Source organism: Micromys minutus (assembly GCF_963924665.1).
Source record: "Micromys minutus genome assembly, chromosome: 30".
NCBI classification, from domain to species: domain Eukaryota; kingdom Metazoa; phylum Chordata; class Mammalia; order Rodentia; family Muridae; genus Micromys; species Micromys minutus.
The window spans coordinates 8,986,145-9,011,857 of record NC_137965.1 but is presented as its reverse complement, the minus strand read 5'-3'; the positions used below and the strand labels follow the sequence as shown (position 1 = coordinate 9,011,857).

The following is a 25,713-nucleotide window of genomic DNA, read 5'->3' as shown; positions in this document are numbered from 1 at the left end:
TGTTGGGTTCCTATTAATGGCAAATAAAAGGAGGCGCTAAGATAGAGGCAAAGGGGAAAATGTTTCTACCCACATTTGGAGTTTGAGCAGACTCCCTGAGGTCAGGCTGAGGTCTGTGGTACGACGCTTACTGTATATGTCTCAAGAACTCAGGGAGGCCAAAAGTTCTATGTGTGAAATGGCGCTCTGGTATTCATTAGACCGGTGGAGAAGCCAGGCGGTAGCTCGGACTTTTTATAGGTCATGTAATGACAAACCATCTTTGAAAAGTATATTTGATGCTCTACATGTCTTAGTCAGAAATGGAATCATTTAATGCTGCAACAAGGCATCGGGGATGCCATTCTTTTGTGAGGCTCAAACACCATGCCGATTACCATTTATTTTCCATGTTGTTGGAAAGAGGAATAGGATTCTCACACACAGAGCCTCCATGCAGACAATGAGATGTGCATTCCAGGCTGATGTCCTTTGGCTCACTTAAAGTATCAGAATCTTAACCTAGATGGTGCTTTGTTGAGTTCCCAAGCACCTGAAAGGCATTGTTTCTGAGGCTGTGTTGGTCACTAGAGTTGGGTCAGTCTCTCTCACTTTCCTATTTTGGTACCCTATATTCCTGACTATCCTCTTCCCTCTCCTGAGTAAATATAAATCATCATACCACACGATTTCTGATTTCTTTGAAATGAAAATCCTTGCAAAACCATTCGCAAACATATCAGTGCCCATTTGAGGGCTAGCTGAGAGACAGGCTCTCCCTCAAAGTCCCCTTTACACTGATTGAAGCAGGTGTTCCCTCGGAGTGGTCCAGGCAGTTTCCTTCTGAGAATCCCAGATAAGTGATCCAAATTGCATCTAAGAGGAAAACTCGCCGAGACATACTTACTTTCTGTCAGGGTGTCACAGATAACAATAGGATGGGATCATTTAATCACCATCATTTCTAAAGCGCCGATGTAGACTCCCTTCCTTCAAGAAGAATTGTATAGCTGCGGTAGTAAATTAGACATATTTTTCTGAACACGAAATTGTTTTTTTTTCTCATTTGCCTTTGGCTAACAAAACTTGGCTGACAAGTGAGACCTGTTTGCATCTGCTGCTTTCAGTAAGAGGTTTGATCTTCAGTAGCTTCCTGTGTGCACTGGGATGAGCCCTCCACTTTCTCTTTTCTTGTAAGATATATTTTATGACAGTTGCTGTCTATACAGGATGCAGTCAGATTCCTTACTACAGCTTATCCCCCCCCCCCCCCGCAGCCCCCCCCCCCTCCGCCACCAGATCCGAACATCCTCAGAGCAATAGAATCTAAGTATGGCTAGAGAATATAAAGGTTTGCCCTGGGATCAAACCATTGTTTAGCACAGTGTGAGAAATCCTGCTCATCGGAACTTGATGGAACATTTCTCCCCCACTTAAAGAGTTTAGCAGCAGATTCTAGAACGGAGCAGTTTCAACAGTCCCTATGGAAAAATATGAGTCTTACAGAATGAAGTTGCTCTCGGGTTCAACCACTGCTTAGATGGCGGAGTGTGCTTAAAAGTGTGTGCCTTACTTTATTCATTAGGGCAGTAACTGCGGTGCTGTAGGAATCAAAGAGCATGGCAGAAACATCTCTTCTGCATGTGTACTTAGTAATAAATGAATAAATTATCTTTGAGGCAGCCCATATAAACCACTGCGAAGCAAGTACCCAGCAAAGCAGAGTATTTTAAAGAACAACTGTTGTTTATCCTTGGATAGGCTCATACATGTCTACCACAAATCCTGATTACACCTACCGCAGTTGCCCCTAGCCTCCCCCAGATACCGCCTCCCATTTTCAATCTCTGTGTTTGCGCTTTTCTGGTTCTCTATCTTTCCATTTGTCGGTCAGTCTGTCTCTTTCTGCAAACCACCGAGCAGAGACCGTGCTGCCCACTGGGATCTTGCTGGGTTGGTCTCTGCAGGTTTCATGAAGCTAACCCTCAGCTGCAGCTTCAGGGAGCTCATGAGTGTGGTGGCCATGCCGGGTCCAGAAGACGGCACCCTCCCCACCCGCCGGCACTACATGTTCCTTCTGTGGCTGAGATTGTTGCAAGGTTGGTATCCAGTAAGAGTCTTAGCCCAAGTTGAGAACTCTGTCCCCTCCTTCTCCTTTGCTGCTTCTTGTCTCTTTTCCACGGGAGGCACCTGTGTGCTCACTGTCTGAATTGCCAGCACGCGTCACACACAGGCTGTTACCTCCATAGCTAAAGTCCTCTGTGCTTGAACACCTTCCTACAGCTAAGTTCATAGAGTAGAGACACACACTCACGGAATCAAACTGACTTTGATGATTACGTTACTATGGCTAGAGCTTCCCGGTACATTATACCTCAAAGGTAGAGATCAACAAGTTTCTTTTTAAACGAGTAAACAGGGTATGCTTTAGACTTCGTGAAACACATGGTTTCCATCTAGTCAAATATACTATGGTTGCAGAAAATTTAGTATAGAAAACATACATGTAGACAGCTGAGTGTGGTTATGTCCCAATAAAAGACAGACAGAGATATACTTGGGTTTAAAGAAAGTCAGGCAGTCATGTGATTTAGCTTTCTCCCCAAACAATGCATGCTATCACCCTGTAATCAAATGGTCTGGTGATAGTTTTCCTGAAAAATAATCTTGAAGTGGCTCACCAAATATTAAAAAAAATTAAGGATCATGACCATTTTCAGGAAAACTGTCAATAATAAGATTAGAGATGCTGCTTTAACAGAGCTTGGTAGGTGCCTAGAGCTAGTCTATTTGATCTGTATTATTTCACTTAAACTCACAACACTACTGAGTATTTAGTACTAAGAATCCCGGTCTATAGATGATGATACCAAGACCCATCTAAGGTAAGGAACCTGTCTGAGGGGACAGAAGCAATGCAGCTAGACTCCAAGCTCACTGCTTCCCTTCCACCCCTTGGAATAATCTTGATATCTGTCTGTGATATCAGGAGAGGTGAGGGCTCCTCTCCATGCACACCTTAGAGACAAGACGCCCAGCGAGATGCAAGTGACTGTGTAAAGGCCACACCGTCCTTGACAGCTGAAATAGACAGGTTCTGACGTCAGTGACGAGACCACGGAAAAGACCTAGACATGGAAGCAATGCTTCGCAGTCACAAAGACAAAAATCCCTTTAAGATGAATAATTACCTCTAACTTCTTATTTTAAATGAGATGTTTAGAGTTGATTTCACTTCAGTTCGATAAATACACAATTGGAATTTTTAAAGGCAGAGTTAATTTTACTCTTGCCGTCTTGAGAGGCAGTGCTCCGTCAAAGAGAAGATGACATGTTTTCCTCTCTGCCGCTGGCCTCCACCAGTCTCTACATCTGTGACTCGGAAGTCCCGGGGTGTGTAAGGAGCACTCGGGGGTGGTTAGAAGGAGGGATTCTGAGTGAGTCCTCACCAGCTCAGAGACTGGCTAATTTCATCAAGGATCTGGCAGAATCATGACAACAGACCCCTCAGCAGAGTCTAGTACATAGCCCAGGCAGTGACCACTACCCCGGAATCTCGTTTAGTTTTGCAAGCTGAAATGTCCACATGCCATTAGCAGCTTGAATTTAAAATACCATATGGCATGAAATAAAACTTGCACTTACTGTCCATGGGTCACAGTAATAAAGATATGACTATATTCCAAGTAGGGATGGTTTTTTTTTTTTTTTTTTTTTTTTTTTTTTTTTTTTTTTTGTTGTTGTTGTTGCAGAAGAACTGTGCCGAGGGTTGCTATTTTCAATCAGTTCTGTTTGAGCGTGCCTTTTGGATTGACATGCATAGCTGTAGCCCTAAACTCACCAAGGCTTGGGGATTGTGTTGAGTGGCTATGAGTGTTTGTGACTCAGCCATAAAGGCTGTTCTCTACCTTTCTGTGGCTGTCACCCTGGGAGGGACTGAGAGAAAGGGGATGGATATTTCAAAGGATTAGAATTTGCCACCATTCTTCACCTACCTACATATATATAATTACTTATAATAGAAGTCCTTAGAAATGCACTAGTGTATAGTAGAAGAATTTAGGATAGAAATAGCTTATCTGGGAGAACAAGTAGGATACAAATTACTAGGAACTCCAGACAGTGTAATTACTACTATTAAATTTTAAATTTGAGTTTTCTGGCAGGGAGGGCAAAAAGGGAAACATGTTGGACTGTGTTGTTTTATACTCTGGGTGAAACCAGCTTTCACATTTGTCTGCAGAGAAAATTGTTATTTTGAGCAAAGCTCAAGCAATAGTTTAACACATATGTTCTTGGGACAATGCAGTTGAAAATGACTTCAACAGAGCTTTACCGAAGTTGTAGAAGTGTTGTGGTCCTGCTGTCAGCCGAGTGAATCATCAGCCTATAGTTCTTTTCTTTATTTCTTCATTACCTTTGCTTTTATGGTGAATAAAATGGTCACATTGTTGATCTCTGGTGATATGGTAATAAATATTTTGTTCTGGGGGAGTTCGCCTCCATGCCAAAGAGGAAAAGCAGTGATTGAAAGTTGAGGGGTAGGAGTCTGAACTAAGGCTGTGTAATTGTTTCTACCAGTCTTTAACAAAAGAATGCATGGGTTGCTGTGGGATATAAGGAGTTCAGGGAAAAGATGGGGTAATATCATCAAGTCAGGGTCATCAAACACAGAAGCACCACAGTCCAAGAAGAAAAGCGGCAGAAGAGACACAGAGAGCTACGCACATCAGCACAATTGCTCCCCTAAATTAGGTAATGTGGTAGCATGGGATCAGAAACATTTATAGATGTTAGCTTTGAATAGGTTAATACAAACAATTGTGATGTCACATGAAAGCAATCGATAGCAACCTCAGTACGTTTAGCCGGGAACTTGGGTGATTTGTGTTTGTAAGAGAACATCCCAATACAGTGTGGAAAAACAGCCATTTAGGGGGCCATTGGTGTGATTGTTTTTTGTTTTTTAAATGCTGAGTATATGAAGGAAAGCCATGACATTGAGACCAGCAGGGATCATAAACACAGAGGAGAATGACCTGTGGATCTGGTTTAATGGTTTCAGGAAGAAAAATTGGAAAGAACCAAAAGAAACATCCTTGCTTAGTTTTCTGGGTGGCAAGTATAATTGACAGAGTCAGTAACAGTAGAGAAAATTGTAGAGCGCAAGCAGTGTAAGTTGGTGAAGATGAGTTCAGTAAATGCTGAAGGTTATCCAGTGGACACTTTCCATAGTTGAGATCTGAGCTGAAGGCAGTAGATATTGGATTTACCAGAATGTAGATGGCAGCTAAAATATGCTAGTGACGTATCTAGAAACTGAAGGAAATTCAAGAGTTTGGAACTCTGAGAAACCTTCACTTTTACAAGGTTTGCAGAGAGCAGAGGAGTTATTAGTGTAATAAAAATAGGCAAGGAACACAGAGCATCAGAAGCCATCAGCACAATGTGTGTCAATGCCCAGAAATTTGGGACAGAAAAAGTATGTGTCTTTGTGATGTAGGATCAGTGACAGGTAGACACTGGATCTCTGGCTTCTCTGGTAACTCCATTGAAGTTACTTATGAGATACTATGAGTAGGACTTGGTAGACATTGAGTCTCTGGCTACCACTCTGAGGTTTCTTATGAGATGCCATTGATAGTTTTTATTGTTTGGAGGATGGGCGTTTTACATATTACATATGCTTTAGAAGTTCAAGTCCCAGATGTCTTTAGCTTAAGAGATCTTCACACACTTGAGCCCAGCAGTGAATGTGGAATCAATTTCTGCCCCCCCATCCCCCAATCTTGAAAATAAGCTCTTGAATAAAACAGAGATGATGGTGTCCGGGGTTATGAAACATGGAAGAGATTTTAGTGTACAAAACTTTGAGGCTGGTTTTCATCCATGGATCACTCAGTGGAATGAATGACTTCAAAGAAAAGTGTCCTGAAGGTCTCACAAGAGTGAATTTAACAGAGATGTTAGTAGAAGGTAAATTATACTATCAAAGTGACTTTGTGTCATCACATACAGTCACTGTGTGGGTTCCAAGGTTGCTTTTGCCGTCTTGACTGCATTCATATCCTCTCTTTACACACTGTTTTCCAAGTGTGGTGGTCTGAATATGCGTGGCCCAAGAGAAGTGGCACTGTTAGGAGGTGTGGCCTTATTGGGGAGGTGTGGCCTTGTTAGAGGAAGTGTGTCACTGTGTTGGCAGGCTTTGAGGTGTCCTATGCCCCAGGCTTTACCAATTGTGAAATCTAGTTTCCTATTGGCTGCTTTTATATCAAGATGTAGAACTCTCAGCTCCTCCAACACCACGTCTACTTGTGCCTTGGGTTGCTTCCCATCATGATGATAATGGACTGAACCTCTGAAACTGTAAGCCAGCCCCGATTAAATAAATGTTTTCTTTTGTAAGAGTTGCCTTAGTCATGGCATCTCTTAATGGCGATAAAATCCTAAGACAGCAAGTCATCCCATCCCAAGGTTGTTCTCTAATATGAACCACATTTCCACCATCATCCAGTTTCTACCAGTAGCCAGTCAAATCTTAGACTCTACTTAAAAGTCCTTCATTGATCCTTAACTATGAGGAATCTATATATTACTGTATAGATTTCTAGACCATCAAGACACTACCATATTCGGCTTTCAGCCTGTTTGACCTTCTATTTTATACTCTATGTCTCTACATTTTTCAGTTCTTTAAGTCGGCCTTGTCCTTTGCCTGTCCTGTTCCCTTTTCCATTAAAAGTTCTAATGTCCCTCTTTCAAATGAGTCCTTACTGTGTGTTCTATAGTTCGGTTTCCAGAAAAATGACCTCAGTGAAGAGTGAATTGTAGAAAAGTTCACAGTCCCTCAGTCTCAGCTGAAGGCTAGGCCTATCAGTCAACAGTGTTCAGTCCAGTAGCTTAGTCCTTCTAAGTTTTGAGCCTTTCCACCTTAGATTTGAATTGTACCCTATCCTGACATATTGTAGTTGTAAAGACAACAATTTTACTTCTTTCAAGTCAGCCACAGAGAGCACCATGCACTTGTTCTACTAGACTGGTGTTTCACTTTTCTGGACACCAAGAAATTTATAGCATTGCTTTGGCCGTTAGTGGACTTGCTCCTTCCATGCCAGCGTCTCCCGTGAACACCTGAGGGCAGATCTGCAGAGTGCTTGGATGTTCACTCTGCCTGATGTCATCATAATTGTCAGCGAGGTCTGCTTTGATTGACAGCTGGTGCAGAACAAGCAACTCTGATTTGTATGCCTCGGTAGCTCTTGTACCACAGGCGCCGGCCTGTCAGGAGGAGCCAGCAGCACGTTATGATGTGACTTCCTCGAATCACAAAGCCATATTCATTCAGATGAATTAAGCTGATTTTGATTGGCAATAAGAAAGCAAGATTCCAGAGTTTCAGCTACCTATTTCCCATGCTCTTTAATTAAGCTATATCAGTAGGATGGATTTTATTTAAGTTGAAATTGGTTGAATCACAAAAGAAACAGTATTAATTCAAGTTGATATGTTTTTTACCATGTCCTATTCTTTAAAAAAATTATTATTTGGAAGTGAGATCTCTCTCTCTCTCTCTCTCTCTATATATATATATATATATATATATATATACATATGTATATATATATATATATACATAATCAGATATGTATATATATATATGCATATCTGATTTCTATCTCTTACTCCCACCCCACCACCCCAGCTTCTCATATAATATCTTAATGCAATTGCTTCTTTCCAACTTCATGTCCTCTTTAATAAATTGTATAATTTATTTACTTATTCCCCTGAATTCTCTTAGTGCTGCATGCATGGGGTCATCTATTGATGAATAGGAAGCCTACTAGTAGCCACAGTCCTAAAGAAAAGTGATCCTGTCTCTCTCCAGCCGTCATTGACTGTCAATCACTGATTATGGGGTGGAGCCTAAGGAGCCCCTCCCCACTCTATGCTGGGAAATTCAACTGGCTTGATCTCGTATGGGTTATTGCAGGTACCCTCTGGGCTATGAGTTCATGTGTGCGACGTTCCTGTCACGTGCAGAAGACAATGTTTGACACCGCTTTCCCCCACAACATTCCAGTCTTTTGTCAAGTTTTTGTTTTTAATTCTGTGTGCGTGTGTGTGCTATGCACATGAACACAGCGCTCATAGACGCCAGAAGAGGGCGCCAAATCCCCTGCAGCTGGAGCGTTTTGCATACAAATATGTATGTGCGTCACGTGTTTGCCTTGTGCCCGTGGAGGCTAGAGGAAGGTGTGAGATCCCTTCGGACGGGAGCTATGCATGGTTGTGAATCATCATATGGGTTCTTGGAGTTGAAACTAGGCCGTTTGCAAGAGCACAAGTTGCTCTACACCACGGAGCCATCCTCCCAGATCCCAATATTCTATCCTCAATGCATATAAATTTATTAAGTATTTCTCATGTCTCACAAGCAGGCTTATTTTAGATATTTCTGAGAACAGTGTGCATTAAAACATGGACACACTTCCTCTTCTTGACTATGCCATTAATAGTTTCCAGTTACACATCCTGACTCTAAGTCTTTTGGAGAAGGTTGTGGATTTAAATTTAGAAGTATATTCATATATGGAGTTGAGTGTGCCTGGATTTTTATTTATTTTTTATTTTTTTTATTCTGCAAATATTTACTCTCTTAAAAAAATAAAACTTATGTAATAAACGTCTTCCACTATTTACTGAGATATGCCGGGCCAGTTGGTCTGAAATAGAGTTCCCTAGATAAATGGGTAATTTCTAAGAACACAGAAAAGGCAGGCAGCCCATTAGAATCCTGGTGGATAGATGGCTGTATGAAGGTACTTTCTGTAATGTGAGGGTGAAGCCTGGCTTGGAAACTTCTTTCTGGGTTGATCGAGTGTTAATATTCATTTGGCACAGTGGTTTCCATCTGACCTTTCTAAATAATCTATAACGCTGCAACCAAGAATCTCTGTAATAACTTAGAATGTAAGGTGAATTATTCATAAATATTTCTCTGGAGGGGCCTTATACTATAATGTATAATATAACTGTAAGCCATATACTTGTTCCTTAATTATAGGCTTAAATTTGTCTAGAGGAGACTTTTATTCTGTAAATTTCATATTTGAATAATTATTTTTTACCTTAAACATTCATATTAAAAATCATTTCGATTACCACCTAGACCAGAAGATTAGACACAAGTTGAGATGAACAAAAATGAATTTTTAATGGTGCCAAATTGTCCTTTAGAGTGAAGCAGAAGCTGAATTGCAGTTTAGGAAGTACAGTGTGCACCTCATTACCTCCAGGGTGTCATGTCAGTAGGACTGTGTCACCTGCTGTGACAGTAGAAACAGGATGCCTCTGAGGGACACTCGGCTGTCTGTTTAGCAGAACCCACTAATTTGTGAGTTTCTAGCAAGCCCCACACTTTATCTCTGTACCCCATATAAGTACAGTGGTCTCTGCAAAGTTTACCTTCAGTTGTCTGTATCCTGGGTTTACAACCTCTTAATTAAAATAATCAGGCAGGGCTGGAGAGATGGCTCAGCACTTAAGCCACATCTCCACTGACTGCTCTTCCAGAGGTCCTGAGTTCAAATCCCAGCAACCACATGGTGGCTCACAACCATCTGTAATGGGATCTGGTGCCTTCTTCTAGTGTGTCTGAAGACAGCTCATATACATAAATAAATAATTCTTTAAATAATAAATAAAATAAAAACAATCAGAGATTGTTTAATACTCTTTGCTTAACTATAGAACTTGACTTACCATATCACCGGATGAAGAGTCGTGTAGGTTATGAAAATGTTGGAAGTAAACCTTTATTTGTGATGCACGCAGGCAGTTGCGTAAGGACTTATTTTCATCGGACATCTGATGTTGGACACATATCTATGTAGCTATATAATGTTAACCTTGGCCATAATTTTTGCTTTGACTTCTCCATTGTTTAAAATGTACTTTAAGAGCAGAGCTGAATGGGGGACAGAACAACACCCAATGCTCCTTTTTAGCAACATTAGGGGTCCACAGACTGACTCTGGTAGGGGTTCTGTTCTAACCTGCACCCCCTAATGCTCAACTCGGCTTACCTTTTGCATATCAGAGGCACTTAATGTTTACCTTTTCACTCTTTCATGAAATCCTTTGTGAAAAACCAGCCAGCCACTGTATTTTCCCGTGTTGACAAGGTAAATATTAAGTGCCCCTTATTCAAAATGAACAGAATTTGGGGTACCCCGAGTAACATTTGAAATTCACATTTTCTGTCATCAATACACGTTTTGACATTTTGCCAGTCCACTTAACATTGCTTTTTTCCCAGCAAAACATGTGATACCCTTCAATAGGTTATGCTTCTTAATTACATAAACAAGGTTCCTGCTTCCCTTTCTCACAGCCTGGTGTAGCTGAGTGTGTTCAGTTCAGAGTCCACACTGGAGGTCCCACACAAGCACTGCACAGGCATTCTGCAGGATCCTGGAGGAGGAATGTCCAAGGAGTAACAGAAGGATGGCTGTGTGTCCGGAGCTGGTCCTGTTGTCATTCCCCAGCAGAGGGGAGAGACAGGCACACAGGTCACTGTGAAGTTTCTACACTTGTGTGAGCATTAGGCCCCCAGGGATATCCTTCTGTCAGCACAGGTTTGGACGGTCTGTTCCTGTCATGCTGTGGCCTTTCCATATCTCCTGTGCCCAGTAGACCATCTCATCAAGAAGCCCCACACCAATCTTTCCAGTACCATTGTGCCTTTCTTGGCTCTTTTTAGGTTTATACCTTCATTTCAATTCTATTCTAATGAGAATTTCCATAAGAACATGTTTATAAGCCTTTTAGATAAGAACCTAGCTGGAGAGAAAAAAAATAACCTTTCTCGTCTGGTAATCAGGGCTTTAGCCTTAGAAAGATAGTTAGGTCTTTTGAGATATTTCTACTGAGGATGAGAAATACCCCCATTTGAAGTGAGTGGGTTGTTTTCAAGCTCACATCAGCAACAACAAACATTGCCAAAAAGAAGAAAGCAAATAAAAAAAAAAAAACAAAAGAAGACAAACAAAAACTAGACAGAAGAAAGGACAAAAGAAAGCCAATAATTCAAGTAAAGAATATAGGGGGAAATGAAGATGAATCTTACCTGGTGTGATACAGTCATACCGTATGTCAGTGTGCTGTTTAACATGAATTATGTCTACAGCTTCATATAAACTGTATTTGGTTTCAGTATGTCTGTGAGTACCTTATTCAAACGCAGTAATACTTAACTGTACTTATTATGTGGAAAATTTCTGTGGTTCAGTTAGTTTAGACCCATTTCAAAGATGAGCACATTGGAGGCTTAGAAATGGTAAAAAGTCATATGATTACTACTAAATATCATTACTGGCATTTAAAATTTTCTGGCTATATGTAACACTCTTTGTACTATAGGTTAAAAAAAAACATTTGAGTGGTTTTCAAATATCTAATATGGGCCTTCTCCTTTTATTAACATACATGCACAAAAGTTTATTCTTATTATACACACACACACACACACACACACACACACACACACACACATATATATGTGGGTACTTTGCTTCCATTTATATCTGTGCACCTCATGTGTGCAGTACCCATAGGGGCCCAAAAATGGCATCAGATACCCTGGACCTGGAGTTACAGACACGTATTAACTTCCATGTGGATTCCGGGAACTGAACCTGGGTCCTCTGGAAGAGCAGTAAGTGCTCTTAACCACTGGGCTGTCTCTGCAGCCACATACGTGTGTGATTTAAAATACGACACTAGCTAGCATGCTATTGTCAGAACAGTATGAACTATGAGTTTCACAATCCCTGGTGGTCTTCCTCTGTTCAAAGGGGAAGGAGTCTGATACCATTTTCATTCTTAAAAGCCAAGGTTTTTCACACGTGTATTTTTGACATTTTGGACCAGATAGTTCTTTATTGTGGGACCTGCCCTCTCTGCTTGCAGATGCTCAGCAACACTATCGGGTCTTAACTTGCCAGGGGCACAGGCCACCACCCAGTGTGACAACTCAGCATATCTCATTAATTCTGCCAAAGGTGACTGGCCCAGCAGATGACCCCTGCTCTAAAGTCAACATGAAGGGACCCTACTATAAAGGCAAATGCCTGTTTAGTTTCTGTCTTGTGTGTTAGGAGTCTCAAACCATCCATAAGTTAGGTGTTGTCTTAGCAGAACAAGTCAGGCACATCACGAAGGTAACGAGCTTTTGGCTCTCTAGGGCAGCTGTCTTTGGGACTGTGGCTGGCATTCTAGATGGTGTCAGTGATCGAGGGGCTCTCAGTCCCACGCACAGGCACGCACGGGGGAAGGAGAGCATGGAGAATTGTGCATGCAGTTTTAAATATACCCACTGGGAAGTGGCACTTGGCACCTCAGCTCATTTAACCACAAAAGCAAGTTGCACGGGACACAGCTGAATTTGAAGCAGAGGGGTTTTGGTCATCCATGTTTGAAGGGCATCCCTGGAGTTACTGTTGAAGCTCGGAAGTCTCCTCGGTTAAGTTCTGTACGAACTGATCCAGGACATTTGGGATACGGTGTCTATTTCGTGGTTCTGTAAGTGTGATAAATTATAATAAATTTACTATGCATACTGGTTTGTAACATATTTACATTTTTGGTAGTATTGACACCTATGATAATAGAGTTTTCAATTAATGGCTATAATTAAGCTTTCTTTGTTTGTTTTCTGTCTTCCAATAAGGTTTTATTATTCTTTTGGGTTAAATATATTTCTCATTGCCTTAGAATTTGTTCTTATTTTTACACAAGAATTGTTTTCTTTTTCCATTACTCTTCTTTTTGTATGTTGTAAATACAAAGACAACTGTATTTGTGTCTCTCTTGCTTACACATCTTAATCAGAATGACTTAAATATATAGTATGACTCCTGTAGTTGGGTCTCTAGGGAAGTGTTTCTCAAGATTTAGAATTTGAATAAGAAAGGTCACCTGGGAGATGGTTGGAAATCTGAAGCTCAGTGGTAATATTCTCTCTTGCTCCTATCTATCCATCCATCTATCTGTCTGTCTATCTATTTATCTATCATCTATCAATCATCTATCTATCCATCTATCTGTCTGTCTGTCTGTCTGTCTGTCTATCTATTTATCTATCATCTATCAATCATCTATCTATCTCTATCATCTATCTATCATTTATTAATCATCTATCTATATGTATCATCTATCTATCAATTATCATCTGTCTATCTATCTATCTATCTATTTATCTGTCTATCTCTGATAGTTTTAAAGAAAACTGATGAGCTTAGATGAAGAGCCTTTTATGACACCTCTTACAAACATATAGACAAATGTTTGGGGGTCAATAGACCTAATCTTGGTTTTGAGCTTATTTAACGCAAGTTTTCTGTTTCCTAAGTTTAGTGAGGTTCACAGGTCTTACACTGTTGGGGGAATTTTATGTAGTGATAGAGTGACGGCTGTATTTTAGTATTTTGTTTTAAATTTTGATTTTGAGATGATTGTAGGTGGTTTCACATTTGATATATTCAGGATGAATGGATAGGTTTTGTGTAACAGTCATAGAGTGAGTACAGCTTGGTGAGTTTCTTCTCGAATGTTGCTAGAGATTTAGTTCTTAATGTCATCTTCCTGGTGTGCTTGTTGGTGTCCTAATAAGTTTTCCTAAAACAACAATGCAAGTAGTTTAATCTTATATCCTAAAAAACCCAGCCTTTCCTTATCAGATTGAAAGATTCATTGCACTTACGTAGTATATGGTATATGCAGATACTGAAAACTCAAGTTAGAGCCTTAGTCATTGTTGACCCTGTATGTTCTTTCTAGGATTCTACCAAACATCTGGCTGGGCAGCTGTCCTCGCCAACTGGAACACGTAACCATCAAACTGAAGCATGAATTGGGAATCACAGCTGTTATGAATTTCCAGACTGAATGGGATATCATCCAGAATTCCTCAGGCTGCAACCGCTACCCGGAACCCATGACCCCAGACACCATGATGAAGCTGTACAAGGAGGAAGGCCTGGCCTACATCTGGATGCCTACTCCAGACATGAGCACCGAGGGTGAGAACCAGAAGTCGCGCGGTTCCTTGAGGAACTTACTTCAGGGGCTCCTGTTTGTCTTTCAGTCACCTATAACTGAATGCCTTAACTATGAATTATAAAAATGAAATCAACATGAGAATTTAGATTTAATATGTCCTAGACACTTTGACAGGACTCTTTAATGTGGCTTCACCTACCTATCTATCTATTTGTCTGTCTGTCTACCTACCTACCTATCTATCTATCTATCTATCTATCTATCTATCTATCTATCTATCTATCTATCTATGTATCTATCTATCCATCTAATAGGTACTGTGTGATGACTGGGAACTCAGAGCATATAGTTCCTGAGGGATGGCAGAGTTAATGAATGAACTAAAGTAGGGGTTTAAAAGTGCAATGGGTTGGTTTTAAAGGCCCACAGATATTTTGGGGAGCTTGCGCAGATAATCTAGAAGGCCTTTTGAGGCAGTGATGTTTGAGGCACTGCCCTAGCAATGACTGGGGAGAAAGCAAGATGGGAGAGGATGGAAGGAAGCTATTTTGAAGAATCCCTATGTCCAGAGAGGATGTGGCATGCTGTAGGAACTGAAAGGCCGACGTGCCTAAAGAACTGAAAATATGAAGGCACCCCTAGGACTTAAGCTACAGTAACAAACAATGTCACACGGAATAGCTACATTGGAGTCCCATGAGGTGGTGATAACGTGGGGGGGGGGGGTGAGGCACAGCGACTCTGGGGAGGAGCATGGCCGTGAGTCGGTACTGACTGGGCAAGCAGGGAAGAACCGTCGTTATGAACGGGTCGGCTCATCTTCGTCAGGTTCCGTTGGGGAAGCAGACCGTGACGAAGTAAGGAAGCGGCAGTAAGGCAGGTTCAGAACCAATTACAGTGCTCTGAAGGTTATGGCTCTTTGGAGGTAGATAGGCAGGCTACACGGTTTCCATGGCATTTGAAGTGGGCCTGGTTTGGATGGGGAGACGTGGGCAGAGACAGGGCAGTGTGGGGGTAAGGAGGAGCACAGGCAAAGACATGGTAGCTTGGACTTGTAGAAGAGCCATTTACAGATAAGATAGTGGCTGAAAATTAGGGCTCACTTCTCTGGTAAGAGAATGACCTCCCGACGGCAGTATTAATAACGTATCAGCAGGGGGCAGCAGAGAGCTATAGAGAGTGCATGGGTTTGGGGAGTTTGGCCCTGAAGCCTGTTCAGGAAGCTAGAAAATATTTCTCTCCCACCCAGCTCTCCCTGTGTAATGCATGCGACGTCTCCAACCCACTCATGAACGAAACGGATTAACCCATCAGCTTCCAGAAGATTCTAGGCAGACATTGTCGTCAGCCCATTTTGCAGAGGGAGAGACAGGCATAAAACGGTTATGTAATGGGACCAGGATTTAAGACCGGAAAGAGTCACATCCCAGATTTCAAGGGTGTCATTCTGACTCACAGAACTGCTGCCAAAGCCGGACAACTGCACGTTTCTATGTACACTTCAGGCAGAGTCCCCAGACCCCCATTGATTTCAGTTCTTGATTAGCTGCTGTTATAAAAAGCTATGAACTGAGCACACACAGCTTATCTCCCGGCAACCAGAGGTCTGTAGAACAGAGCACCCTGAAAACCATAGGAAGCCCGTGTCACTGGCCATTTTGACCCTGCAAAGACCTCAGGTGGAATTTCAGAGCCCTGCCTTTTCTTGAGGCTGAACCCCAAACCAAAACAGTTTGCATCCACAGAAAGGACAGATCAACTCTCTGAAGAGTGTCCCTCTGACTTTAAGACAGTCAAAGAATTGTTAGAGCCTTCAGCTGTAGCACAGAGGTTTTTATTTGGCTTCTATGGTTCTAACTTCACAGCATTGTTGCCCACCTGGGTGAACAGAAGAGGAACAGGCAGGGGGCAGTTGAGCCATTAATTCTGCTACTCGGCCCACACCATCCTATGTGCTGCAAACTGAAGGGTCTGAGGTCTAAAAGGCAATTTGCTCAGTAGTTTGGTGTCATCTACCTGCTAGGAGCCATTGTAGTTGAATTCAAAGTGTGGTTGTGTGTGGGGGGATCACTGGGTCAAAGTGTGGTTGTGTGTATGGGGGGGTCACTGGGTAACCAGGTCAGGGTGTCTATGGCTGGCTCCCATGCAGGGCTAACATAGCAACGGGATGAGACCTAAGGAGCTCACAACCACAATAGCACAAACTGTAACACTGAATAAAAGGATTTCTTTGGTTCGCTTGAACCTTGACCGGTTATCAGAGAGTTAACCATTCCAGAGTGTCAGGGTGACTTTCTCCCAACAGATTAGTCTATGTAGCTTCCAATTACAGACCAGTGCACATACACATGACTCCACCTGGATATTTTTAGAACTTCAGGGGGAGGGGTGGGATCTGTCTGGAAGCATTCGAGCTGTTGCATAATGCCCTCAGGTGAAGTCTGGAAGGAGAGTCTCTTAGACTCAATTGTCATAGACTGGCCGCAGCCAATTGTCCTATAGTTCCTTCCTGTTGTGCATTTTGTCATATAAGAGTGGCTGGATTAGACATCTTCCTTCTCAGGTCTTCTTTTTAAAAATTAGTTTGTCTCTTTCACCTGGAGAATGGAAAAAAAAATCTCCAAGTCCAAGAAATAAACTGCATTTGCTCATTAAAACTCATCTCAGGGGAAGCTCCATTGAGTGTTGATCTCTGTTCTGTTCCTGTAACAGCTTAACTCTTTCCTTCCTAGTGAGTTCTAAGATTCTGGGTGTTGCTTTGTTACCACAGCTTCGGTCTTTCTCTCATTCGGCAGACTCTGTTTGTCTCTGCCTTTCTGCTGCAACACTGACCGTGGAGCCTAAATACCTGGCTGGAGTTTGGTCAGCCTTGGGGGCTACTAGCTTGTGATACAGGCAGCTCTATTCCTGTTCTGACCATCCAGGAATGGGATTGTAAGACCCCAATTGAGTCTTATCTATTTGAGGCTCCCATGAATGAGATGAGAGACCAGGGATCGATGCAAAAGCAAGAGTTTTATTAGTCCAGTGCACTGGGGTGGCTTACATCTAAAGGAGAGGCAACCCTGAAAGGATGTTACAAGCAGTTTCTATACTTTTTAGGGGTACAGGTTACATCAGCAAGGTTATAGTTTAAACTTATTGGCTAAGTGTTGTTGGCCTTCGAATCTATTGGCTAGCAACCATGTGACAGGCATTCGAGCTCTATCTGGGACCAGAGGGTCAGGTGACTATCAGTCAGTACATTCTGTGTTTTTTTTCAAGAATGTTCCTGCTTCTCTTGAGAACTGTGGGTGGAGAATGGAACGTGACCTAGCCTCGACCTGATGCCGTGGGTATAAGGCTGGCGAAAGCCCCTAGAAAGGATAGACTGCAGGATTAGTTACAAGTTTAAAAAATATTTCATTAATTCTCTGAGGATTTTGTAAAATGAAATTTGAACACATCCACCGCATGCCTCCTGTAACTCCTTCTGGACCCAGCCTGCACCCTTACCTTCTTGTACCCTTCCCACTTTGCATTCTCTTCTTGTTTGCTTTGTAAATAAATCATGGCATCCACTTTGTGCTGCCTATATGGTGAACGGTCAACCTACAGGAGACACTTTTGCAAAGAAAAACGACTCTCCCTGCCTGGAAGGTGTCAAGTGCACATAGCCCCTCAGTTAGGGGTGAGAGTTCTTTATGTTTCTACCAAAAGGTGTGACAGATAAGATAGACCCTCATCTGTGCTATGTCTCAAAGGTGACAAACGAGACTTTCCAAGTCAAATAACAATGTACAGTTATATATCTCCCCAGAGCAAGATGGTAAAGATGTACATGTATGCTGTAGATTTCTCTCTTGGTCAACTTCAGACCTTTGAGAGGCTTTTGACCTCCCTTACCCCAGGTCCTAAAGAGTGTGGTGCTACCTAGAAAGTTTGTTCACTTCTTATGACCTTGGCTTGTTTAATACCTGCCTCTTTTTCAGGGACCTTTTCAGTAATTTCAGACTTAGATTAGCCTCTTAGCAGGTTAGGAACAAAAGGTAGAACAGGGAAGTCACCATGTGTCAGATCAAACAAGTGGGGTTACCAGATTGTTGTTCCTCCTTCAGTTTCCACGGAGGCATCTAATGATTGTCGAGCGAGTGTCTACTTAACACCCAATGCTTGTTTTAAATTCCAAGGAGGGAAACACAGATGGAGTGTTTTGTTTGACCTACATAAGGTTTGCATTTTTTTTTCCAATTTAGTTAGCAACATTTAAAATCTGGAATATTTTCCATAAAAAAGAATCTGGGAACTGGGGACATCGCTCAGTGGTTAAGAGCACACGCTGCTCCCACAGAGGACTCAGGTCGGCTTCCCAGCAGCACCCACGTGGTAGCTTGCAACAGTCTGTAACTCCAGTTTTGGGGGATCTGACCCCCTTTTCTGGCTCCTGTCAGCATAAAATCTTCATAGGACAGATGGGTATAAATGGAGGCAAAAAATCATATACATAAGACAACAGTAAAATAAAACTTTACAAAAATAATTGGTTTTCTTTTTTCCCCCTGTACTGTTTTAAGGCTGGAAACTTATCAGATTAAGTTCTATGTGACACACACACACACACACACTCAGGCACACACCCAAGCACACACAGATTAAACTTACCTTTTTGGTCTCTGGATGACATGGAGTCTCTGGCACACTGAGGATCCCGTGTTCTTCCCTTGGAGAATTGGGCTGTCGGCGTCAGGCCCTTGGATGCAGATGTCTTAGAGCCAGGAAGACACTGTGGTCTTGCAGGGTCCCAGCCACTCGGAGGGACTTGTGAGAACACAGGCTGAGATGAGGCAGAAGGTACCAGCAACCGAGTTGATAAGGCAGGAACACAGCACAAGGGATGCTTGTGAGGTCCCAGCTTTGGAGTCAGCCTGGCTGCAATGGAGTAACCGCTTAAAGAAAGAATCAAGATGGCTCTCCAGGCCTCAGTTCCTTCATGCAAACGTTGAGGATAAGAGATAGCACCTGCTATAGGATTTCCCCAGATAAACAAGACTTCTTCTCTCACTCCTAAGCTGTGGACTTCCTTCTCCATTTATTGAAAGTAGATTTATATATATATATATTTATTCAATTATGGGTGCCCCTCCCCCTCCAAATCCCCCCACCTACCAAAATTCACATTTTTTTCCTCATTAGAGAAGAGACAGGAATGTAAACAGATAAAAGAACACAAACACAAACAAACGAGAATGGGACAAAACAAATAGGGAGAAAAGGCCTAAGACACACATTCGGACACAGGGACATGTGTCTTTGCACACCCCGAGAATGCAGAGGAAAAGACAGAACTGGAAACTGTAATATGTAAACAAAGGTTCTGTAGGGTCCAAAGCAAACAGACAAACAAAAACCTCCAGCAATATTGTTGAGTTAGCTGTACTTAACTGTAGTTTGTATATCCAGTGAGATGCCATCAGAGAAAAGTAATGCTTTTCTTTGGGAGCAGTTGTTCGTCAGAGATAGCTTCTGGGGTAGGGATGGGGGCTTGTGTCCACTCCTCTCTACAATGGAACCCCATCTGAGTTAGGCGGGTGCAGGCTGGTCTAACTGTGCATATGCCATGGTTTCTGTGACTTGTCGGTCCTGTGTGTCTAGACAGATTTGCTGCCTTGGTGTCTTCATCCCCACGGCCTCCTACTGTCTCCTAGCCATTTGGTCCTCTGGATCTGGTCTCCCACTCCATCTATCCACAGCTATCTATTCTAGGTCCCCTTCCAAGGGACATCCTTGATGCCCCGACTAGCCCCTTCCTGTACACCTACCCTCTTGACTATACAGACTGTTGCCTTGTAGCTTATAACAAACTAACATTCACACATAAGAAAATGCATACTGTAGTTTTGAGTCTGATTACTTCACTCAGGATGATGTTTTTTTCTACTTCCAACCACCTACCCAGGAATTTCATGCTTTTTGTTCTTTTTAAAGGCTGGATACTATTTCACTGTGTCTTTTTAAAGGCTGAATACTATTTCACTGTGTGCCTTCCATTTCCTTTATGCATTTATTCATTGGCTGACACTTAGGATGTTTTCGGTTTCTAGCTATCATGAACAGAGCAGCAGTGAACACCGAGCCAGTGTCTCTGCAGTAGGAGGTAGAGTCCTTCCGATCTGAGAAGCTAGATCCTGAGATAGATCTATTCCCAGATCCCTGTGGAACCACCACACCGATATCCACAGTGGGTTGGACAGTGTGCTTGTTTCTTGAACAACCTCTCTGTAGATGGAAAGGAAAGGGTGGTGCATCACATCATCTGAGCTACTGGAGCAGACTTGTCCTTGAGGAATGTCTCTCCACAGAGGGCATCTTGAGTGTGGAAGTCATAGTGTGGCAGGCTGGTCAGCTGAGATTGAGCCCTGCGGCTCCCACAGCAAACAGCCACTCTAGTCTCTTTATGGATCGAGGATTGGACTTAAAAAGTATATTTAAGATATTCCTGTTTGATTCCTGACATAGTAACGGTAGCAGGGGACTTGTCCAGGGGACTAGAGCAGGAAGAAGCCATGGTTCCAAAATCTGCAGGGGCTTTCTCTTCATACCAGAAACTGCTCACAGGTTTCACTGTGATGGAGCAGATCATACCCTCAGCACAGTCACTGGACATGCCCTGGATGTTTGCCACCTCTGATCTTGAGATAATTGGTGGACGTGGCACACTGAGATTGCCACAAGGAACCAGCTGGCAGATGTGATGTTCTGCATAGAAAGTGACACCCGCAGGGGCCCTGTGTAAGTGTGTGGCAGGATACTTAGCTGAAATCGTGACTACAGATTAAGTGAACTTAACATTTGGTCCTCTGTTGGGCATCTGGGAGCTGGTATGTAACTAATGCAGATGTGTTAGGAGTTAAGGAGTGTGTGTGTGTGTGTGTGTGTGTGTGTGTGTATGTGTGTGTGTATGTCTGTGTGTGTGTATGTCTGTGTGTGTATGTCTGTATGTGTGTATGTGTGTGTATATGTGTGTGTATGTGTGTGTATGTGTGTGTGTATGTGTGTGTATGTGTGTGTGTATGTCTGTGTGTGTGTATGTCTGTGTGTGTGTATGTCTGTGTGTGTGTATGTCTGTGTGTGTGTGTGTGCGAGTATGCTGTAAGAAAGACAGAGACAGGGAGACACATAGACACACACACACACACACACACACACAGGGAGAGAGAGAGAGAGAGAGAGAGAGAGACAGAGAGAGAGAGAGAGAGAGAGAGAGACAGAGAGAGAGAGAGAGAGAGAGAGAGAGAGAGACTGAGAGAAAATATTTAAAAACTGTCGGGTGGTTCCTGTAGCTTTATACCTCTTCTGGTGACAGAATTCAGGCAGGATCATAGACTACCATCATGGCTTTGCTGCAGGTTGCGTCTGTCTCAGAGCACAATAAACCTGAAGCGAGGTAGGTGACTGAGGGGCCCTTGGAGCCATGGTAAGCTCCAATGAAAACTTTACCTTCCACACTTCCTGGCCCCTGGTTCCTGCTGAGGGACTGTATTGGCCCTTTCAGGGCACTAGTACATCCTAAGAGGACAGCTAAGGAGTGGCTGCTCCTGTGGGAGGAACTAGGCTTCCATAAAGATCTGCAAATGAAAGAGGGGCCAATCAACAGGAACCGCAGCATGAAGACTAGATGGGTCTGCTCTCTGTAGTCCTGGGAGGTCCTTCTGGGGTCACTGTGCCCCTCTCTGTGATGTAACTAAACCATGTCAAGTTGCAACTTCATAGTTAAAATTTTGATAATTCTGTATAGCGATCCTCTTTCATTCCCTTCTGAAGTCACTGGTCATGATGTTGTCCACCCAAATACCCGACAGATAAAAGTCGTGCTGAGCGTCTTTGTAGAGAGAACCGGTGAGTAGAAGCAGCCATCTCTGAGCTCAAAGGCTGGTTGTTGGGTATTCTGCCCGACAGGATTGCGGGAGCTGTTGGGGCTCAGTAGGTCGAAACATACTTCTCAGGAGGAGGAGACGTTTGGGTAACCTAATCATCAGAATAGCATCAAGGGACAGTAATAGGGACAATCACAACTTTCCAACAACATAGGAAGAAATTAAACCCACGCCAGTATTCACTGCGCTGTGTCTGCATACATGAGTGGTCCTCTTACATGCATCAGCGGTGAGTTAGCCACTCTGGGATTTGAATGAAAACCAGCGTATTCAATTCTGTTTCAAATCGCATTTGTCTCATTAGTGAGTACGACTGAGTCGTTAACCAGTGGGAACTAATTATGTGCTTTTTATTTGCCCGGGAGGAAGTGAAGTTGAGGGGGACAGATTTATCAAGTTTTCTTTGAAGCCCTCTAAAGCCACCGCCAGATCTTGGCAAACCCCTTCTTAAAAGATGTGAAAATCCTTTCTTCTGCCTGCAACCTCACACAACCACGTGGTACTTAACTTTGTAGAGAAATTTGCAACACGGGCAAAGCCGTTGGAAACGCAGTGATACCCCTGGAGTAGTCGGGTTCATAACCGACTTGCCTCTGGGATGATCTCTCCACTTCGGTGTTCTTGGGTTTTAAATTTGTTTCCGCTTTTGCCAAATAAATGAAGCAAGCGGTCACACCCAGTTTTCTCCTAGCTCAGCACACAGCTGCAGCGCAGCGCCTCTAGCGGTGACTTGGTGGTCCTGGTTTCTCTAATCACCTATATCCTTTGCTTTCTCTGTCTAGGCCGCGTGCAGATGCTGCCCCAGGCTGTGTGTCTCCTGCACGCGCTCCTGGAGAACGGGCACACTGTGTACGTGCACTGCAACGCTGGGGTGGGCCGCTCCACCGCCGCAGTGTGCGGCTGGCTGCACTACGTGATTGGCTGGAGTCTGCGCAAGGTGCAGTATTTCATCATGGCCAAGAGGCCCGCGGTCTATATTGATGAAGAAGCTTTGGCCCAAGCCCAGCAAGACTTCTTTCAGAAGTTCGGGAAGGTTCACTCTTCCATTTGCAGTTTGTAGGTGACCAGCCTACCACCCCTTCTAACTGCCTTAGTAAGGAAGTTGGGGGTGTGGCTAGCGGGAGACCTGGAGACAAAGGGCACATCTGAATGGAGGGGACTCTGGCCTGGGTCACCTGGAGATACCGTCTGTTGTTGAGCTTATGTATGAAATATTTTACAGAGGAAACGGCAGTGCCATGTGGGAAAACCTCAAAGCACACTGGCAGGGCAACGCATGCCTGCAGTTGCTGCTGCCACAGGCTGAGGCCTTTGCCTAGAGGCTTTGTGTAGGTGGTTTTGGATTTGTGACTCTGGCATGCAGAAGACAAGAGAGTGGTTAAGTGGATTTTATCATTACCCTGAGTGTGACACACGCTCGCGCGTGCGCGTGCGCGTGTACACACACACAGACACACACACACACACACACACACACACACACTGCATGTGCACACATGCACAAACACATCTTTTTAAGGAACTGAAATTATGGATTATGGTCATGGCTTCCTGTATTTTTCTTCATCCTGTTTCATAGTCGTTAACATCTCACAGACGCCATCCTCCTAATTTTCTTGTCCTCCCAATGTGACAGCAGGTGTAGAGCTCACCTTCTGCTTTTTCTTGCCTATTGTTTTTCTCGAGGCAGACTTTGTACTACGTGTCTAGAATAGTCCACAAAGCTGAGCCTTGAACTCGTGGATATGAGCCTTCCCCGGCCTCCTGAGAACTGGGATTAAAGGTGTATGCCTTATACTCAGTGCAGCCATCTTTCAGTCAGTTTGTTGAGGGTAGGCTGGCCCAGTGTCATGGTGAGCAGGAAGGAGACGAAGCTTGTAGTCCAGTTTATCTGGCTCAGAGCTATGTTTAGTGCCATTGGTCTTTCAGCAGCCTTGTGTCTCTTGGGGTAACATTGTTACTCCTGTTGTGTCTGTGGTGGGGAATGAAACAGTGTTCCGATCAGTTGCCATAGAATGTAGGAAAAGAGTTTTATTTTGTTCAACCTACTGTAAGCTGTGGTGTATGCTCTCAAGGCTAATTTACCTGAGCCATAGTTCAGGAGAGGAAGGAGTTGAGGAGGCCATGTCCACAGATCATTGTACAGCTTGGGACTGATCCTAGTACTCAGTTCAGTATAACACACAACTGCTGCTCCTAAATCTATTTGCAATTCCATTAGGCTCTGTCAGAAGTGCATACATCAGCAAAACTTTACCTCCCAAGATATAAAGATATAAGATCTAGAAACAGAGCTGCGTTCCACCCTCCGGAAGATAGGACCCAACTATAACAAATATGTTAAGGGCACAGAAGGGGGTTTACCTTTAACTGAATGCCACTGTGTGCCAGTCACTTCCCTATCCTTAATGTCATCACCGTTCTCTCTAGGGAGGCTGAGGCCCAGAGAATTTGTCATGGATGGAGTCCATGAAAAGAGATGCAAAGCCAGGTTTGCCTCTCAAATTCCATACTGCCAAAAATTAAACTATGACTCTTAAATATGTTTCTGTGCTGTGTTTCATGAGTGTGTGTTAACAGAGAGCAAAGATGATTATATTGGGAGTCGCAGAGGCAGTAAGACCACAGTATAAGTTGAGTAGTGTTCAGAAAAGGGAACATGGTCTCCGAATGGTGATACTTAGAGGAGGTGGCAAAGGAGAGAGAGAGAGAGATTTTTCAGCATGATGACACCCATGGGAGATGACATTTGCTTTGGGAAGATAGCAGCCTACAGGAAAGATTTCTCTTGTAATTTGACAAAGTTAAGTCTATAAACCAGCACCAAGTAGATGTCCACCCTCTCTATGAAATACAGTCAGATGTAGTTGCTGTGTTTAATAACCAATTTATAGTTATAATATATTATATAAAATTAAATTTTAAATGGAATATTTTAAACTAACATAATGGCATATGTGTGTGCGTGTGTAATTTTCTTAATGTCTTAAGAAATCTAAGTTCCACTGCACAATGCCCCTTTTCAGGTGGAATTTTCTTTATTGCTTTGATGAACAAAATTGTTTGGAACTATTGAAGAACATTTTAGAATGACTCCACCTTGTCCTCAGTGAGTGGGTTGTCCATTGTGTCTCAAAAATCACTCAGGAGTTTTGCTAAATAAAAACATAAGAAAGATACCTTTGCCATGCAGTTGTTTTAATGCTGTCAACCAACTCTAATATCTAGAAGAACACACTTTTTATTTACTTTTTTATTGTAAAAAGGCCATCCAGCTCAGCAGAATCACCTTTTCTCTGTTGTCTTTTCTCATTAACCTGTGAATGGCATCCATGACAAAATTAGCTACCAGAAGGAAGCAAAGGCAGAAACACCACACAGAAGTGAAGGTGAAACTGGAGAATGTCTGGGAGAAGAGCAATGAAGAACCTGTCTCAAGCCACTCTTGTTGGGCATATTCTGGGAGTGTGTATGTGTGTATTCTGGGATGGAACCCAGGGCCTCACAAATGCTCAGGTGCTCTGTAAACTGAACGTTACCTCTGGCCTAATAAAACATTTTACTCAGAATTCTCATAGAAAATTCTAAGATGATCACGCTGAGTTAAGGAACACCACAGTATTATTACTTTCTTTTGGACTTCATACATATCCTTCTTTTGTTCTGTGGACCAAAATTGGTAAAAAGAAAAAATTAGCAAACACACACACACACACACACACACACACACACACACACACACGCACACACGCACGCA

At 42.9% G+C, this 25,713-nt stretch overlaps 1 protein-coding gene across 2 annotated transcripts in view; it reads left to right on the top strand.

Moving 5' to 3' along the window:
- EPM2A (EPM2A glucan phosphatase, laforin) overlaps positions 1–25,513 on the top strand; it is a 77,223-nt gene extending 51,710 nt beyond the window's left edge. The window contains exons 3-4 of one of the 2 annotated variants that reach the window (XM_080941600.1): positions 13,822–14,063; positions 22,739–25,510. In XM_080941600.1, coding sequence (XP_080797726.1) covers positions 13,822–14,063; positions 22,739–23,016 — 520 coding nt within the window. In that variant the 3' untranslated portion in view covers positions 23,017–25,510. Of the gene's footprint in view, positions 1–13,821; positions 14,064–22,738 lie in introns of both variants that reach the window. The other variant, XM_080941601.1, reaches the window with a different exon arrangement.
- Positions 25,514–25,713: the final 200 nt, after the last annotated feature.